At 37.6% G+C, this 20,919-nt stretch overlaps 1 protein-coding gene across 1 annotated transcript; it reads left to right on the top strand.

Moving 5' to 3' along the window:
- Window positions 1–18,564: 18,564 nt before the first annotated feature.
- LOC132603721 (delta(12)-acyl-lipid-desaturase-like) lies at window positions 18,565–20,674 on the top strand. Its single transcript, XM_060316908.1, has 2 exons — window positions 18,565–18,696; window positions 19,241–20,674. The coding sequence occupies exon 2, from the start codon at window positions 19,262–19,264 to the stop codon at window positions 20,393–20,395; it is 1,134 nt and encodes a 377-aa protein (XP_060172891.1). The 5' UTR covers window positions 18,565–18,696; window positions 19,241–19,261; the 3' UTR covers window positions 20,396–20,674.
- Window positions 20,675–20,919: the final 245 nt, after the last annotated feature.

The following is a 20,919-nucleotide window of genomic DNA, read 5'->3' as shown; positions in this document are numbered from 1 at the left end:
GGATGAATTGAAGTGGAATTATTAAATGAGGGTAATGTAGATGAATGAAGATTGTTGGTCATGATATTGTGAACGCTATTTTAAATTTTTGGGAGTTGATATGCAATATGGGGAAGGTTGTATAAACAAAGGAAATACTGCCCAATTTTCTCTAGCTTTAGTAAGCACGTTCATGTAATCGATTAGCTAATGTGAATGTGAATTCTCTTGAAGGTAGAAATGTGAGCATTAAAGGAGAACAATCAAGGATGGAAATTGTTAAACGAAAGAGGTATGTAAGGCTAGTCCTTTCTTTCTAAGGCATGACTCATATGACATGAATCCTCCTATCTTTCCATGATTTTCCTACATAACGGAAATGACGAGTCTACGATTATAAAGAGCTTTATATAAGATAACGAAAAGAGATACGTTACGAAGATGACAATACCGATGATGAATCTGTCTAGAAGTCCTAAAGCTCATGATATGATATTCCTACGAAGCTAATGATCCCTATATGATTCCTATAATATTATTTCCCTACCTCTCCATGACTTTCCTACCTTCCGGAAAAGCTAAGAGCCTATGTTCATGAATATCCATATGGGATAAGATAAGAGGTATGTTACGAATGCGATAATGATGATGATGAGTCTAAATCTAAAGATTCTAACGCCTATAATATTATGCTTCTACAAGGCTCATGACCCATATTATGATCCATTGATGTTGTTCATTGAATACACTCACCTTATATGCTAATTCCTTTAGGTGAGGCAGAATGCTTATGAATGCTCCATATTGGAATCGGGGGTTCTCGACCTTATGTCACCCCGACATTGTTTTAGATTGTCTATAAGCTCTAATGCATGTCCTATGACCAATGTTTCGAAAAGTTACGAGTCTATGTTCATAGATGATTTCATATGAGATAAAGGCAAGAGATATGCTATAGAAACGATAATGGTAATGATGAGCCTAAGTCTAGAGATTATGAAATCTATCATATGATATTTATACGAAGTTCATGCTATGAATATGATACTATTTTCATAGATTGTCTTTAAATTCAAAAGCATGCTCTGTGAAAGGTTATGGTAAGCTTATGAGATATATGTGATGATAACGATGACGATGATAATAGTGATGACGCTAAAGATATTTATGGGATTTTATGTATATATGTGCTTATGTGTGGCTATTATGAAACCTCGAGCTTATATGGCCGAGTAGAATATACGGAAAACATTGAGCCTTGGTAGGGCCAGGCACGGACAACACTGAGCCTTAGTAGGGCCAGGCACATATAACACCAAGCTTTATTATGGTTGGGCACGTAAGACACCGACCCTATATAGTCGGGCACGATACTACTATGATTATATATATGATATATGTATGAAAAGCCCGGAAGATATGTATGCCACATTGTCGAGCCACTACGTGTCCGTATACGGATAACATTTAATGTGTATGAGCAGATACGGTATTATGATACATGCATGATACGATGATGTATGCCCTATGATGATACACATACTGTGATTATATATGATATAGGCATTAAAGGTATCCTCCCTTAAAAGTTACGCAGTTTATGTCTACATCTTATGCCCTATGATTTCTCTAATATGTTCATTTCATTCATGCCTTACATACTCAGTACAATATTCATACTGACGTCCGTTTTCTTTGGACGATGTGTTCATGCCCACACGTATTCAGGGAGGTGATCCAGATTTATAGAAGCCGATAAGAAAAAAATTTTAAGCACTCCATTATTCCGGAGGTGCCATTGATTTACTATTTTATGTACATATATGTTTTGGGCACGACGAGGTCCTGTCCCGTCCATATGTTTATTACTCTCGTAGAGGCTCGTAGATACGTATGTGTGGGTGGTACGGTCTCACAATTTTGATAAGCGTATATATGTATATGTGTATTATATTTATAGCCGAAGGGCTTATGTATATAAAGGTAATTATGTTTCCAAATGAAAATTGATTTTTCTATGATTTGAGTATGAATTTGATGAATGAACGCTTAACAAGTATGACAAGTAGCAGAATGAGCGGTGCTCGGTGGTTAGCCCTGGGTACCCATCATGGCCCTAGCCGGGTCATGACACATGCATAACAAAGCCTCGAAGGCTAAACCTGACGAACAGAAGCTGAAGACTCAGACTGAACTATACTACCAACAGGTCAGAGATGAGGTCTCTCAGAAACATTATGCCTAGAAGGCCCACTAGATGACGCCTGTAAAGCTGATGGAACGGGACTACCAGAATATGGCTGATACAGCCTAGAAGACTGAGAGGCACCCCTCGAGCTAGAACTACCATAACTCCCGATCTGTCGCTACCTCTTCTCACTACCCCCTCCAAATGCACAGGCCTTAGAATTCTCGACTAAAGAAGCATGCTTAACGATGGACTAGAAGGAAGCCCTGATAGCCTCCATCTAAAGGCAAGGAGTTGGAAGAAAACCAACGAGCGTACTTACAAAATGTTAGGCTTAGTAGGAATCCAAGAAACTGAAAAAGGGGCCAGATATAGGTAGCAAGTCACATAAGCCTCCAATGACAATCCCCTCTGTTGAAGATATAGAAACTCATCCCTACGTGCCTCTCTCAAAGCCCGGGGTACGTAATTCTCAAGGAAGCCCGGTAGAATTGAGTCCAAGTCAAGAGAGGAGAACCCTCAGTTCTGCAAGAAACAAAATACATCTACCAAGTCTTCGTGCCTCCTCGAAACTGGTAAAACACATAGTCAACTCCATGGGACTCTACGATCCCCATCCTATATAACAACTCATGCATATCCAAGATGAACTCATAAGTGTTCTCTCCATAAGTACCCAAAAACCTCGGTGGCTCCAACTTCCTAAACCTCCCAACTATGTCCTGATAATTCAAGGTCATAATTGGGCTCGCCACGGGTCTAAGATCATCCCCCAGGGCTGGCAGTGCATCAATCCTGGAAGACATAGCTGCAGCGGGGTGTGCTACATGACTAGGTCTTGCTCAGGGGTCTGTGCCCCAGCTCTTGTCTGTGAACCTCCGCCCGGAGTAGTAACACCAGGGGCAGCCTGCTGGGTATCTAGATGGAGTAGAACTTAGGCCATAGTATCCTGCATAGTCTGCTCTAAAGTGAACTCGGGCTATGCCTGTGCTGGGGCCACATAATCCTCGGCGGTCTAGCTTCAATCCTGCTGATCTCCATGCTCTGAAGACGGAGATCTCTCATGTCATGTCCCTACCACAGGAGCCGTACCACTAGCCAGGGCAGCCTCACGACCTCTAGGTCTACCCGTCTTATGGCTATCGCTCGCCCTTTGGTGCCATCCGTAACTGCGGGCTCTAACACCTAGTCTCGGGCTATCATAGTTCGAGTCCTCACCATCTGTGAAAGAGAAGGGATTAGAGTCATATACCAATTAGATTGTTCCAATTACCAATTAGAATAAAGTAACATGATAGAATGAAAGAAAATGGAGTTTCCTGAATATCCTATAGCCTCTCGCAGATAAATACGGAGCTTGTCGTACCAATCCACGAAATTCTACTAGACACACTTTTGTATTATAGACTGGGTAACTTAGGGCTCTAATACCAACTTGTCACAACCCAATTTAGCTAAGTCGCGCGGGCACCTACCTTTTCCACCTCGATAGGCGAACCCTTATCCCAAAATTTACCAAGTCATAAATTAACTATTAAACAAGCGGAAGAAATAAGAATTACGTAAGTCTGACGATAATCATATGGAAATAAGCGGAAATAAGAAAATACATCACATCCACCCAGAGTCTGGTCTAACCATACAAGAGCCTCTAACTAGATACTACAAGTCTTAAAGTAACAAAATACATCAAATGTGAATATGTCTCGGACTATGAAATAAAACATAGATAAGGAAGAATCTCCAAGGTGGCGGATGTCCTCGTGCTCACCCTGTAAGACTCTCAGCAGCAAATCTCTCACCGCAATCAGCCACGAGAATCAATGGTCGATCCTATCTGGAACTCTGCACTCATAATAGAATGCAACAAGTGTATGTCAGTACAAACAAAAAGTACTGGTAGGTATCATAGGCTGACTAAGATTAGTTGACATATATAAAGACAATAAGGGAAGAGAAAACAATCAAACCATAGAGTACAAGTCATACTCCTAAGAAATCGACTCACATAATTAAGCCTTAGTGTAACAACTCGCCACAAGTGAAACAAATATCCAAGCATACCAAAAATCAAGTCTTATTAAGTCAAATCAACACGTATCCTATATCAAATACAGTCCAAGAATATGACCAACACAGTATCAAAATCATAAACAACCATGAAGGATAACCAAGCAATGCAATATGAGATATGAATGCAATGTAATACAATGTCTGTACTCTTGTACTCCGACAGTGGAATACCTCCACGCCTCGATAGCACAACCTATGGGGGACCCACGAAGTCCAAGCACCGTCACACCGCACACAGCTCAAAGATTCAATTATCAACCAGTATCGCAATATCGGTGTTCCATATCAGCCCCTCCACACACAGCTCGGAAGTGACTTACCATGCTTTATAATCAGCCCCTTCGCACATAGCTCAGAGGTGACTTACCATGTTCTATAATCATCAATGACCTTTCATAGTCCCATCAATAGTGTCAGTCACACAGCATAATAAGATGATATGAAATGAATATAGAACGATGCAAGTACAAACAACGAAGAATAGACAATTAAAGTTGTGCCACACACAGCGTACTAATATCATCAACAAGTAATCCACACAGTAATCATAATGAATTCCCAATTTCCATAACAATAAGAGCCAACTATCTCAAAATGGCGATACCAATAACGAGGCGTACACTAAGTACCAATGTCAATATCAAGTAATTTCATATTGCTGATTTACTCGCAATTCATAAACAATCCGATCCTGTGGAGTCTACAGGCCACAAGCCCGATCAAACACGTCATAAGCAATACCAAACCCTAAGGCAACATCCAACCCAACTTCATACCTGAAGGTTTACATGAAATATCTGACAATTTCATCTAAATATACACTTCGCTAGTCGAAGTCTTACCACTGGAGTAAACCGTAACCTATCTATCAGGCCGAACAGCAATCTCAAGTCAAACTTGCGCCTTTCCTTTACGTTGAGCCCCAAGATAATGAAAGTCTACCATATTCGAATGCGGAATTAGAAACAACAAGAAGGAATTTAATAAACTTAACTCTTATTAAATCCCTAAATTCCAACCCATAAATTAGGTTTCATAACTAATAAAGTAAAAATAATGATCTAAGGCTCTCATCATGGAATTAGTCTTCTAGATGTTTAGTTCCTATCAACAATCAACTAATTTGGCGAACAATTACTCAAAATTTGGATTATTTATAAAACCCCCAAATTTAGGTATAAACCCTAGCCTTTAATTCACAAATTAATCCTTAGAAATGGAAGATTCAACTTATTATAGTCATACCTATCAATTCCATGCTAACCCATGCTAAATTCATTAACAAAACAAGGTTTTTAACTCAAAAGTTTATTAGAGGAAGATAATCCAAAACCCACTTAGTTCTCATAACTTTAGGAAGACTCTAGGATGGATTAATGATAACTAGGTGAGATAATGAATCAAGATTAGGTAGAGATGATTGATGAGTTTACCTCTAAGCGTTTGCCCCAAGAAACCTCTAGAAAAGCTCCAGAGGTGAACCACTTTCAGAATATAAATGAATGAAAAGACTTGGGGCTTTGTATCATTAAATACCCAGTCACTACCCGTTCACCGCTTCGGCATTCCTCACGAAATTCCCCGTCCACTTCGGCGGTCCACCTATAGCTTCGACGGTACCGCTTCAGCGGTACTGGTGCGGCCGAGGTGGGCACCAGCAGGTGCACCAGGAAATTTTCCAACTTTCATAGACTCCTCCCGGAATCCCATCTAACGCTCGAAAATATTTGCTCACATACCATATATGCTGCCCCCCCCCCCCCCCATAAAAATTCATTACGAATGCGCTCGTGGTCTCAGAATTTTTATCGGGGGGCCCCGTTGACCTAGTCAACCCTCGAAACCTCTAAACTAACTTTTCAACCCAAGTCTCAAAATGCACCTAAGTGCCTCAGGAACCAGACCAACCACGCACACAAGTTTTAAATGACCATCTGGACCTATGGAAATTGATGCATCTTCTACCAAGGTCCTTTTACCCAAAAGTCAACATTAGGTCAAACCTTTTTCGCTTAAAGTCAAATTTCTCAGAAAGCCACCCAAATCAACCCCGAACATCGTGGAAAGCGTGTCAACGATCCCTTCAAGTCAAAAGTGAGCTAACAAGCTCGGAAAAAGGTCAAAGAGTGCCGAAAATACTATAACAACCAAGCGGGTCATTACAACTTGAAACCTGTTTCAAAATGCGTCCTCGACATCTGTTGGTGTTTGCTGAACTTGAGGTACCAAACCGAGACTAGGTTTCGATTCCTGTGATTGATATTTCCCAATTTCTTTTTCTATTCCATTTGATTTTTTCACTTTCTTCTCAGCTAAAGACACATCAAATATTTCCCTATCTGAATGATGGCTCCCCCAAATTTGTTGTATGGCATATGGCATCGGCAACTTTAGTAGTTGATACTAGGGTGAAGGCATCGCCTTTATGTCATGAATCCAGGGCCTCCAAGGATTATGTTGTACCCCATATCTATGTCCATCACTTCGAACATCGTGCGTTTGGTCACTCCTTCCGCATAAGTAGGCAACATGATCTTTCCCCGAGTGGATATGCTAGATAAGTTAAATCTGGTCAGAAGTCTCATGTCCAGGACTATGTCATTGGTGAGCCTGATTTGATAGAAGACCCTCATTTGCATGATGTTAGCCGAGATCCCTGGGTCAACCAATATACACTTAAATTTAGAATCTAAAACATTTAAAGATACTAATAGTTAGAATCTATTCAAACTTAACCTTTTCAATGACCTGTAACCCTGATTGCCACCTCCATGCTCTGACTGGACACCTGAACTCTCAGATGGAGATAGGGCTGAAACCTATTTTATAACAAATTCCAGTCTTGATCAGTGCCTCTACTTGGCTTTTCCAGGTACCGAACCTACCCAGTTGATGGTCCCAACTAATCATATTCCACCCTGATCTTATATTCATACCTGTTGTACACATCCACCTATTTATTTGCCTGAAATGCTAACAAATGTTGCTTGAGTTTTCGTGAAGCATCTGAACTAACAGAGTTGAGACCCTTAGTGAAGGGCTTAGCTACCAACACATTTGGAACTGCGAGCAATAACATTATTTCCTTCTGGAACCAGGTGAAAGACTCCCGGAGTAGTTCAGTTTCCCCTTGTGATATGCAAAGTCCGCCTTTCACGTTTGCACCTTTTGGGCTCCGGCATACGCTTTGATGAATGTATATGCTAGCATAGCAAAAGAATCAATTGAGTGTTCAGGTAAAAGAAAATACCAATTTAAGGCCCCCTTATCCAATGTTTCGCCAATTTTTTGAATCAAGACCGATTCAATTTCATTCGATCTCAGGTCATTTCCTTTGACAGTAATAGTGTTGGTTGTTATGTGCTTATGCAGATCTATCGTCCCATCATACTTGGGAATGTTCGACTTCTTAAGCCTCTTTGGGATCAATTCTGGCTCAACTTCAAGTTTGTATGCCAACTAAATATATTTTTAGCATCCAGACCCTTAACAACTGGTGGTGCCCCCAAGATCTGATCCATACGAGTGTGGAACTCTTTCGCATTCTTATCCACTTCTTTAGAATTTTTATCCAACCTAGCATTGATGTCATTAATGTATTGCAAGTTTTTGGCCCGGAGAGGGTTTATTGGGACATTCTCAATCCTAGATCCATCTCTAGATCCTACGGTTCGACCCTTCTCTGACTGGGGCTCTCTCGATGTGGTATTTTTGACTATCAGGATTGCCTGAGGGCCATTTGACTCAGGAGTTGGAGTTTCCAGCAAGTGCAAAGAGAACTTGTTTCATCTGGTCAAGACGATCAATCAATGTTTTTTTCTACGCCCTCAGGATCTCCATTGCTTCCTTCAGGGTTTCATTGGTGGAGATTGCTTCTCTCGCTACTCGCGGTTGTTTCTCCTAACGCACGCACAAGTATACGTGGTGGTAAAATTAATATAGGATTAAAGTACGGATATCTTACTCACAAGGACTTATACTTTCTACTGTTTACCTAACTCAAATTTTGTTGTAACTATTCGAGTAAAAATCAAGAAGTTTGTTGTAACTAAAGTATCAATCAAAAAAAATAATAACACATGATGTGTAGCGAAACAAGACTAGCACGAAGGTTTTAGATTTTTCAATTGAGAAAGAGTTCCAGGGTCATTACTTCCGACAATCCAGTTGAGTTTTTTGACTGTTCTAACTATTTTATTTCCGGGGTTACTAGTTGATGGGTTAATATTTACTTTATGAGTATCTCTCGAATTTCTTACAAGTCTATTCAAGCTACTCTAACGTCTATATCTCTATGATCGTTAAAAAACAATAAGAATGCATTTAAACCTCCGTAACCAACTAAGCAAGGCTAAGAGATATATCTTTATCCTCAATAGTGAAACGATTACCCCAAGGAATCTTGAACAAGCTATGTTTATTCTTATTAGGCAGGTAAATTCTCTTTCTCAAGTTCAATTAACACACCACAGAAAGTGTCAACTATTGCCCAAATAATCAAATAATTAAGCATAAGAATAAATAAGCAACCCAAAGATGGAAATTCAATAGATAAAAACTATCGTCAAACAACCTATCATGTATTTTCCACAACCATAGAATTAGAGAGTTTAGCTACACATGACTCGAGAAGAGATGCACGAATTCATGAATAACATAAGGTTCAATGATAAAAAAAATAAGATGAAAATGAAATAAACCTAAGAACGATGGGTTACAATGCTCAAAACATGTCCCAGCCATTGTGCATAACATAAAAACCTATATTTATAGTCTAGGGTTAAGTGTGGAAGCATTCGCCCAAATCCCGATCAACATAGGAAAAATTATCGTTGATGCACAGGTGACGTGCAAGAAGGAAAATTATTTAGAGAAGGATTGCACTGGCAGCACCTGCGCGACGTACAGGTGTCGTGCAGGCTTTAGTAGCTTCTAATTTTTTTCCCTATTTCTCATCTTTTCTCTCGTGCGCAATTCTTCCAAAATGTCACCAAAATGCTCAGAATTCCTTCATTCTTTCTCGTTGTACCTAAACATCACAAACACAGCAATATAAGCTCGAATAATACAATTTCAACACAAAGATGAGATTAAGGTACTAAGAAATAGAGGGAAAGTGACGTGAAATATAGATATTTGTGCCAAATATCAGCAAATTAAGGCAATTCCCTGGAGCGATGGCTTCTACCCGTCCTCATGGTGGGTCAGTGTCACCCCGTTATGAGATCCTAAGGCGGGAGAGTAGCGTTTTGGTGGTCCACGAGGACCTGTTCGTTGTTATTATTGTTTCCAGTGTTGGCATTGGTTTGGTCATTACCAGTGTTTGCCATACCTGAAATATGTGTTCAAGAAGTAGAAACTTAAATTGATTAGTAAAAGTAAGTGGGTCACAGTGATACCACAATTATCCAAGCCTACGGTGGGCGCCAAACTATTTACCTGTAAAACAGTACAGTTAAATTTACATATGTGGTTATGGACACACGAATCAGTATGACCAAATAAGAAATATAATGATCAATTGCACGTAAGTGAAACTGAGCCTTGAGAAAGATACGAGCCAGAGTCTCCGGGCAACCTGATTATTACAGCCATAAGAACTTGAACAAGAAAAAGAGTGTAATAAAACTGCGAAGTTTACTTTTTTGCTATGAATTTTCAAATCCTCTTTACAATGAGAAGTGATGCCCTAGTTATACTTAGAGCTAAGGGACACACGATCCATGGATCACGCCCTCATAATTACAAATATTAATGTTGATGTAATAAAAAATGTAATAAGTGGTAATAATATAAATTTTAGGCTGCATGGAGCCCCGGGATATCTCGTAACGGCTGCCAGTTGTGCTCTCCTATGTGCGATTGGTTGACCGGTGAGCTCCTCCGGATCTTCTGTAGTCTTCGCCCTCGGAGGCGAAACACCAAGTTAACTCTCTGACTGCATGCTTTCCTGGAACCTCTTACTTGCTGACCCAAATCTGATATGTCACTTGGTGCCACATGTCATCACCTGATATGTCCACCTGGATGTTGTGTATTTTTCCCAATATATTGAACTATTAAATTAAGTTACTAACTTTAACAGATAGTAACTATCTATAATGAACATGGTTGGTTGATAATAATGATAACATACGCCTCAACCTCAAACAAGTAAAGATTGGCTATATATATCATCACTATTTCATCTACGCCTAATTCATCGCATCATCATCCAAGATAAAATACAAGTGAAAAATAAATTTGTAGATAGTAACAACAAGAACAGTAATAATATTAGAAATTCTCTATAACAAGTTGGAAACATATTCAAAGCTAGTGGATATGAATCATTTGCTTATGTTATGTCCTATCTTTTACCGCGATAAGTCTGCATTGATTCCAAGAATTTGTAGGTCTTTCTAGACAACTTCCTTTCATGTGATTGTAATTTATCACGTCCCATTTTAACATCTTCATTCCCCATAGTTTCACACCTATGGGTCTGTGCATCTGTAGGTCGATGCATACATGATCAAATTAGACCATATGAAGTGACATTCTCTAATTTTATCTTAATATGTACTACTTGCACCTTCTGGTGAATATGATCATTTTTAATCTTATCTAATCTTGTATGATTACACTGAATCTTAGCAAATGCATCTTTGCAACACTTATCATGTGGATATGTTGAACTTTACCCAACATTCACTATCATATAAAACGTTATCAGCCTTATAGCTAATCTAGATAACCTACAATAACTGATTATATTATACCGTTATACATATGAAAAATTTATGTCGTCATCAGTTGATATAACTTACATATATAAATAGGATTAGATAGTTTGGAGACAGGATTTAATTATTTCACTATATAAATTTGTACGATCAATAATATAAATAACTCTAGCTCTGTCTTAAGCTATATACAGTGTAAAAGATTTTATATTATCAGGTCATATTTACTTGTTGTAGTAGATGATATATCGTATTTGCAAAATTACAAATCTTACTGTTTAAAGAATTTTTACTTGTAAATATATTTAGTAACATGATATTATTGGCATCGGCATGTGTATATTTTGATGATTGACAAAGTAAATGAACAAGGCGAATGAACCAGGTCTATTGACATGTTCTATCTCAAAGACAGGTGCAAGATAATGTGAATGAACCCGACACAAATGCAAGATAAGGATGAATGAACTAGGTCTACGAACATGTTCTATCTCAGACACTTAGACGAGTTAGATTTGAATGAACGAGGTGCTTGAACTAGGTCTAAGAACATGTTCCAGCTCAAGTTTTGCTGCGAGTTGAATTTGTGATTTATGGTAAGGACTTGGCTGACAACTTATCAGATTTCTTGCCATAATTATAAAGATACACTTGAGACTCCTAAAGGGTTACTGAAGCCGTGTGAATGTAAGAAACCTATGTCAACTCAAACCCTAACTCTTATAATGGGCCTCATCACGTAGGGTTTGGAGTTACTGACTTGATGCACTCCAAAATCTATATATATGCATTACTTACCATGAAGAACTTTACGCACTCATATAAAGAGAAAATCAGAAAATTGAGCAAACACTGTTAATGCAAGAAATTGAGAGTTTTTACTACTGAACTGCAGCCTGATACAAAGAAGAATATTGAAGAACATGTTTCATAGAGTTATGTTTTACAGTCTTCAAGTATAGATTCGTGTATTAGGATTATTTATCGAGTTGTATCTTTATCAGCTTTCATAGAAGCAATTGTCATAGGTATACACATTTATCAAATTTCGCTTCAAGTTGAGGGCAAATTGAAGTGGGCTCATTATGTCACGACCCAAGCGAAGGGTCGTGACGGGCACCCGGAGCCAACCTACCAGGAACCTCCTAACATACATCTCATAGTCACATCTGAGTGGGCCATATGGCTAACTCACAAATATCATAAATCGTAAGAGACACGAGCTCAATAGATATATGCACGTCTATATAATCACCATCAACTATGTCCATATGTACAAGCTGACTAGGCTGCCAAACATTATATACAAAAATATGAACCGATGTGGTCATAGGACGTCTAACTATATACATCTATCTACGAGCCTCTACATGGAGTGGATAACATCATAAAGATGGGATAGGACCCCGCCATGCCCATAGATGTACATAAAAGAATAATACCAGTTGAACCACAGCTCCGAAACAAATGGAGCGCTCCTATACAATCGTTGATGAAGCAGCCTAGGGGTCTGGTCCATCTCCTTGTCTACCTGCAGGCATGAACGCAGCGTCTACAAACAAAAAGGGCATCAGTACGAATAATGTACCAAGTATGTAAGGCATGAGTAACAAAATAAGGAAGGTATGAAGACAACAAAAGATAAAGAGATCAATATGTACCTCTAAAAGCCTCTTAAGGCGGATGTCATGCATGCTTAGTTTTAAAATATATATATATATATATAGTATCCTGCCCGACCATTTAGGCTCGGTAAACCTCCGATTGCCATTATGGAATCATCATCATCGCTATATCTCACCTTGAAGGAACAACTATTATAAGATGAGATCAACAACAATGAATAAAATCAATAATCATATGAGAAAGATCAATAATTATGGGAAAAATTATCAACAATATCATATGAACCTCAAGAATCATAAGCTTTAGTATTTCTAGAAATGGAATCATCATAGAGGACATTAGTATGTATGTTCGTATCAAAGTCATCATGCCATAACAAAGAAAGGGTTAGCCTTAACATACCTTTTCGTCTCCCTAACTACTTAACGTTTCTCCTCCCAAGCTCGCAAATTTACATTTAAGAGGATTGCAAATTTACATTTAAGAGGATTCATACTAGACTTAAGTCTTGAAAACACTCATAAGTTCAAACTAGAGTAACTAGTGAGCTAGCGGAATTTGGGCAGCACTTCCCCTATTTTTTCTACTTCCACCAAATTCCAAAATAACTCCCAAATGACAATAATAACTTCAACAATGCCATAATCAATATATTTTCGTCAAACTAAACTTAAATTGATCAAAAATCCCCTTTCAAATTCACCTTATAGTCATCAACTTGCGGCCCAGCAAGTTGCAACTTGCGGACGCATCTCCCCTCCTCTCCTTGGGGTGGTTCTGGGCAGTGAGGTGCCCCAAAATAGGGAGTTTGCGGCCAGTATGGTGCACAACAAACTTAGTTTGCGGCCACATACTGCCCCAAAATTTCAATTTTCGCGAAAATACGTTCTTTTCAATTCGTTTGACCTCCAATCCTCATGGTTCCATATTGACTCTTGTATAAAAATTCATTAACCATCTAAGGAGCCCTATAACTCCCTCTCAAGGTAATGCTAAGCAATGTATAGCTCAAATGACACGAAATCTTCCCAAAAACATGACACCAATCCTAACCTTCAACGAACTTACTTCCGCCGATTCATTTAACTCCGAAACCTTAAGGTACATACTTAGAATTATTAGATACCCTCCTTAATCTTGTAAGTGCTTCATTTCCACTTTGGACTTACGTTAGTTTACTTATAATGCAAATGACGCGAAATTTTCCAAGGTGTAACACATTAGTCTAGGGAGATTAGTGAGATAGGAATTAGAGTTTAGTTCCTAGGTTACAAAGTTTGTAACTTTAATTTGCAAAAGCTCACGGTTGTAGTGGAGTTTGGGAAAATCCTACAGAATGTAGGTCGTGATTTTTTCTCTCTTTGTGAGCCAAGTGGTTTCCACATAAAAATTACTGTGTCATTACATTTCTGTTCTTTATTATTCTGCAAACACTAGCTTGGAACATGTAGAATAACATGGTCTATCCTATAGGCGAAAATAGGGTATCACTTAGGATAGATATTTGGCCATGCAAAATATCATAGAGTTTATCACAGGGTAAAAATTTAATACCATGGTAGTAGCTATAAATGGATAAAACATTTCAAAAGACAAAATCCAATATTCCGTGATATTTTGTTGTGTCGTCATACATTTATTATTTAGACTTCACCAACTAACTACTTATTCTTTGCTTCAACAGTAACAGCACTAATTGAAGTTTGAAATCCAAAGCACTAGTGGACAATAAGGAATTAAGTCCTAAGGATTGCATCAATCGTAGTCAATTTTGGCATACTATTTTTATTATTATTTTTAATTGTAGTCAATATTGGTAGTCAATATAGTCACAAGTTCGAGCCATGAAAGCACTAATGTTTGCACTAAGGTATGTTGTTTACATCATACCTTTTGAGGTGCGACTCTTCCTCGAACCCTACTAACGCGTGATGTTTTATGCATCGACTACCCTTTTAATATGGTAAATTTCAGACAAATGCTCGGTTGCTCCGCCTACCCCTTTTTCATAGGGCTGCTACTTTTTACTTGAAAAGTGAAATTAAATTAGGTGGGTTATAAAACAAACTTGAAACCATTGATAGAGACGAAGATTGACTACAAATACTAAGTTTTGAACGTATCTCTCGAACACTTTAGACTTTGCTAGTTCAAACTTCTTCTTTTTTTTGCGCGAATTGCCCTTCATTTGGAGTGTTCTTTAATTTTTGCCTTTCAAATTGGTGATCTTTAACTTTTGCCCTTCGCCTAATATCCCGAGATTCTGGGTTCGAACCCCAGCTCAGTAAAAAAAAATGAATTTTCGCAAGACAGATGTTTGGATTCGCAAGGCAGAGTTTTGATTAAGGCAGAATTTTGCAAAATTCTGCCTTACGAATCCAAACTCTACCTTGCGATTTTTTTAAAAGATTTTGACTAAGCGGGGATTCGAACCCGAAATCAAGAAATTTTTAGCGAAGGACAAAAATTAAAGACCATCAATTTGAGGGGCAAAAATTAAAGACCACCCCCAGCGAAGGGCAATCCTGCAAATTTCCCTTCAAACTTCAGATATATATAAATATTTGAAGTTGGAGACTGACAAGCTAAACTTCACATAAATGTCTGAAATTCAGACATAAATGACTGAGCACGTATATCTAAAGTTCAGATGAAAATATTTGAAACTTACTTGCAGAAGCAATGCACTAAACTTCAAATAAAATTTGTGACTTCACACGGGAATCTTTTTAATTACTTTAGTCATGCATGTAAATTAATTCTGAAATAACTAAACTCATAAAAATTTATAAACTTTGATTATGCTTTAAATAAAGTTATGAAATTGGCTATCTGTGTACTTCCCCCATGTAGCCGCCAAGAATATCGCCTCTTTTGTTGATTCTATAAGTATATCATTTTTGTTGAGATTTAAAATTGGGCAACTTACATAAATGACTACATTTTGGGGTTTTTTTTTTTTTAGGAATAACACTTTAGCTAATTACATTTCATAGCTACAGTCGATTGTATTCAAGCGATACAGTAGATTGTATTCAAAATTCGGCTGAGTCAGATTTCGCTGTATTCAAGTTAGATTTTGCTGTATTCAAGTCATATTTCAATGTATTCAAGTTAGATGTATTCAAATCAACTGTATTTATTTGTAGCTACTTTTACACGGTATTCACTTTATTATATTTAAAATCGGTTGTGTACAAAAAAATATCTTTCAAAATACAAGAAATAAAAATACACCCCAAACACAATTTTGCACTAAAAATTAACGAATACGCTCAAATACTGATACAAGAAATAAAATACGCGCCAAACACTGGATTGTATGCTAAAAGATTAATGAATACCCTTGGTTGTATGCAAAAAAATTAATGAATACACTCATAAAGAAACACTATTTTTCAGATTCGGCATCGAAAAAAGACTGGATTTGAAATCACCGACTGAAGGAGACACGATGCTACGGCGGCAGAGTTGTAAGCCACTATCGCCATCGCCGTCAGTGAGGGACGAGAGAGAGAGAGAGAGAGAGAGAGAGAGAGAGAGAGAGAGACGGCAACGACTCAGATATGAGAGAGAGAGCGACCGCGATAGCGACAACGAAAGTTGTGAGAGAGACGGCGACAGCTGTATTTGTGCACTTTGGTCGCACGCTCGCCGGAGAAGATGACTAGTTGGTTGGTGGCCAGAGCTCGTTCACCGGAGCTCCGATGGCTGAGAGCAGAAGCACTAAGATAAAAAAAAATTATAAATAATAATAATAAAGTATTCTACTTTAAATATAATGAAGCTATTAATTGTATTTAATATATTACTCTTAGCTATAGGATGTAAGCAATCTAAACTATAGCTATTAAATATAAATATGTACTAGAGTTAGTTATGTCATGTTAGATTTCCCTTTAAAAGAGTAACTTACATAAACAACTATAGTTTGGAAGCTTCTAACAAGCCATAGCTATAGTTTAGCTAATCATGGCTTGTACCTATATATTCTGATGAATTCCGTCGTGTTCATTCGTAACTACTTTTACATTGTCTTTAATTCACTGTATGCAATTCGGATGTATTCAAATAACAAAAATTAGAAAACTACATGGATATTCAGATGTATTCAATTCACTTGTATTCATTTGTAGCTACTTTTCCACTGTATTCAATTCGATTGTATACAAGCAACAAAAAATCAAAAATTACAAGCGAAAATACAAAAAAAAAAAATCTCCTTCAAATGCATAAATACATGCGAAAATATAACAAATAGACTGTATTTACATTTTAAAATGTCAAATACACTCAAATTCGCCCAGATCTGAAAAATACAAAAAATAAAATACACTCAAATATGAGAAAATCCGGTCGGTTGGCCGTGATTTTCGGCCAGATCTGAGAAATACAAGAAATAAAATACTCTTAGATTTGAGAAATACACTCTGTCTGAGAAAATACACTCAGATCTGAGAAAATTCGGTTAGTTGGCCATGGATTCCAGCCAGATATGATGACGGCGGTGGAGGGAGATGATGACGGCGCTTGAACTCAACTTTTCCGGTGGAGAAGGAACCAGAAGTGCAGCGTCGCGACAACTGAGAAGGAACCAGATTGTTGCCGGTATTTGAAGAATGACGGTGATAGCATAAGATTCTCGTCGGAGGGAATCGTATTAGCCGCTGGCAGAGGGAGAAGCAAGAGATGACGACAAATTTTCAGTTAAGAATATGAAGATGATGGCTTCTTCTCGCCAGAGAAGAAGGAGATGATGTAGTTGTCAAAGGTATTCCTCCGCGTGAGCAGATTCTAAGTCTAAGAATAAAAATAGAGTATTCTAATTTAAATATATAGTATAACTATGATAGGTAATTAACTACATAGTGTAGCTATAGTACATAATTAATTTAAATTATAGTTACTATAGGTAAATACCTCTTACATGTTAGCTACACCATGTAAAAATTCCTTTTTTGATCCAACACTCAAGCGGATTTAGTTTGGCCAGTCTAGCGGTATAATTAGCCTTAAACCTTCAAATGGATAGAAATCAGTAAATTAGTCTATACCTTAATTCGTTCAAGCCTCTCTTTTGATCATAGTCTCTACTCTAGCCACTCTTCCTGTTTTTAATTTCAACAACCCGCTTTGTAATCTCTTCAACTCATCACATCAGTTGTTCGATATTGTACTTGTAATTTCTAAGTTGAGTTTTTATTTTAATTTCTTTTTTAAAAAACGTTAGTATTAAAAGTCTTAGGACTTTTAGGTGATTTTTCTTTTGAGCAGTTGTTCACCATTGGATCTCATCAGTACTACACCCCGTGCATAGGGTATCTAGTAAATGAAACAAGTAGAATCAAAATCACATATGGATAATACAAAAATAGTGCATGGAGACTCTAAGCATGTGCCTCTTTCGTTCTGATCTAATAAATCTCTATTTATTTTATTAACAGAAAAATTTCAAATATGCCATCGAACTATTGGAAATGACTCATTTATGTCACTCGTCAATAGTTTATGTCATGAAACTATAAGGAAATGGCTCATTTATGCCACTCATAAATAGTTTGGCTCATTTATGTCATCGCTCGTTACCAAAAGGACGCATCCATGTCATTTTTCATTAACGTCGGTTTTATAATACCAGATATGACACGTGACCTCCAACTGGATTATGGTTGTGGGTGGGTAGCGTGTATGAGTCCGATTTTTAATTAATTTGGAATTTAAAACTGGGTTGGTTTAATTAAACGACGTAGGCCTCTAATTAGAGGTCACGTGTCATATTTGATATTATAAAACCGGCATTAATGAAAAATGGCATGAATGAGTATTTTTGATAACGGGCGATGGGGCAAATGAGATAAACTATTGATGAGTGACATAAATGAGTCATTTCCAATAGTTCGATGATAGGTTTGAGCCTTTTAAAAAAAATAGCTCCAGCTTTCCATTGAAGAAAAAATGAGGCCAAAAGAGTCAGAGTAGGATGGCTACTGGGTCCTACATATAGGGCATTATATATACACAAACTTTCTTCACAAAGTGAGAAACACTCATAAGGCTCTTTTTCTTTGAAGAAGAGAGAAAAAAAACATCGTGCTTAAATTTCAGGTAAGGTCGCTTTTGAATTTTGATGTATTTCTTTTCACTAAAATATCTATCTTTATTTAATTCGATAAATAGAAAATTAGCCCTCTGCAATAATCAAGTATAAACAGGAAACTAAAATGCTACACTACACGTAGTGCTTCAATTGTTAAACGGTTTCTTCTTCTTCTTCTTGCTACACTACACGTAATGCTTCAATTGTTAAACGGTTTCTTCTTCTTCTTCTTCTTGGGAATTGGAGGATATTTCAAATAGATCAACGGTTAATTCCCAAATATATGAAGCATGCAGTCTGGGGAATATTTCAAACCTATAATCTGGGCTCTAATACCAATGTACCATTGGTTAGGATTAAGCCTTAACATTATGTAAAAAGCTATTACCTTTCTCATTTTTCTTTCCCAAAAGAAAAAATTATGCTTGATTATCTATGGTTGAATTTTTTTTTTCCGTTGACATTTTCATATTTATGCAATGACTGGCCTATATTATAACTACAACAGATAAACTAAGATCAATTTGAGGCAAACTTAATTAATTGGTGCAGATTCAGGATTGAAGTACAAAAATGGGAGGCGGTGGCAATATGACTGCTCCAACTGAAAAGAAGAAAACTCCTCTCCAAAGAGTGCCATCTTCAAAGCCCCCTTTTACACTTGGTGACATCAAGAAGGCCATTCCTCCTCACTGCTTTCAGCGATCTCTCATTCGTTCGTTCTCCTATCTTTTTCAGGATCTCATACTTGTTTCCATCTTTTATTACATTGCCAACACTTACTTCCACACCCTTCCAGCCCCGTATTATTACCTAGCATGGCCTGCTTACTGGATCGCTCAAGGTTGTGTTTGCACTGGAATATGGGTCATTGGCCATGAATGCGGCCACCATGGCTTCAGTGATTACCAATGGGTAGATGACACTGTTGGTCTTATCCTCCACTCTGCACTTTTAACACCATACTTCGCATGGAAACATAGTCATCGCCGTCACCACGCCAACACTGGTTCCCTTGAGAATGATGAAGTCTACATACCCAGGCTTAAATCAAAACTAAGATGGTACTACAAATACTTGAATAATCCACTAGGACGAGTACTCGTCCTTGCCTTCACCCTCACTTGTGCTTGGCCTTTGTACTTGATATGCAATATCTCCGGCAAAAAATATGACCGTTATGCATGTCACTATGATCCATATAGCCCGATATATACTAATCGTGAGAGGCTACAAGTCTGCATTTCAGATGTAGGAGTGATTGCAGCTACTTATGTGTTGTATCGTGTTACTTTGACACAAGGGCTGGCTTGGCTTATATGCATCTATGGGGTGCCCCTCCTTATTGTGAACGGCTTTATAGTGCTCATCACTCTTTTGCACCACACTCACTCTTCGTTGCCACATTATGATTCATCCGAGTGGGATTATCTAAGAGGAGCTCTAGCTACAGTAGATAGAGACTATGGGGTGCTAAATAAGGTCTTCCACAATGTTACAGATACTCATGTCTTGCATCATATATTTTCATACATATCACATTACCATGCAATGGAGGCAACCAACGCTATTAAGCCGTTGCTAGGAGAATACTACCAATTCGACGACACCCCAATTTTGAAGGCAATGTGGAGGGATACAAAGGAGTGCATCTATGTGGAGAAAGATAAAGATAAAGGTGTTTATTGGTACAAAAACAAGCTTTGAAAGTTGAATAACCAGAACTATTCATTCGGAATCGGTTAAATGGCCTACATATTTGCAACTATTTTGGATTGTGTTTTCTTCTTGTATTGTATGGTTAATGTTTGTTTTAGTTGTCACTACTATGTGTATTGTTGAATCCATTGTACCGTTAATGTTGGTTTTAGTTGTCACTACTATGTGTATTGTTAGAATCCATTGTTACACAACAAAATAAATATCTACGTACCTATGTAACACTAAATTTGATGTGAATTAATGAGACTTGTTACTATGAAATAATTCCTTTTTAATTGAAATTAACTATTAACAACACGCAAATTTCCAATGGTTCTTTTGGGGGGCCGGTGGAAATTGGGTCATCGGTAGCTTTTCCGACAGACATTCTATCTGAAATCACATATTTCTAAGACATCTCTGTGTTGAAAAATGAACCTTGTGTTGAGAAAAGAAAAAGTAATTTTTTTATACATGAATTGTCTTAGTTCATGGATAGAAAATTAAGTATGATACATGTATTGTTTTGT

The sequence above is a fragment of the Lycium barbarum genome, chromosome 7 (assembly GCF_019175385.1).
Source record: "Lycium barbarum isolate Lr01 chromosome 7, ASM1917538v2, whole genome shotgun sequence".
NCBI lineage: Eukaryota > Viridiplantae > Streptophyta > Magnoliopsida > Solanales > Solanaceae > Lycium > Lycium barbarum.
The sequence above is the reverse complement of the archived record's forward strand: the minus strand, read 5'-3'. Positions and strand labels throughout refer to the sequence as shown.

What these genes read in the sequence shown, in the direction of transcription:
- LOC132603721 (XM_060316908.1), top strand. Translation starts at nt 19,262, where the DNA reads ATGGGAGGCGGTGGCAATATGACTGCTCCAACTGAAAAGAAGAAAACT.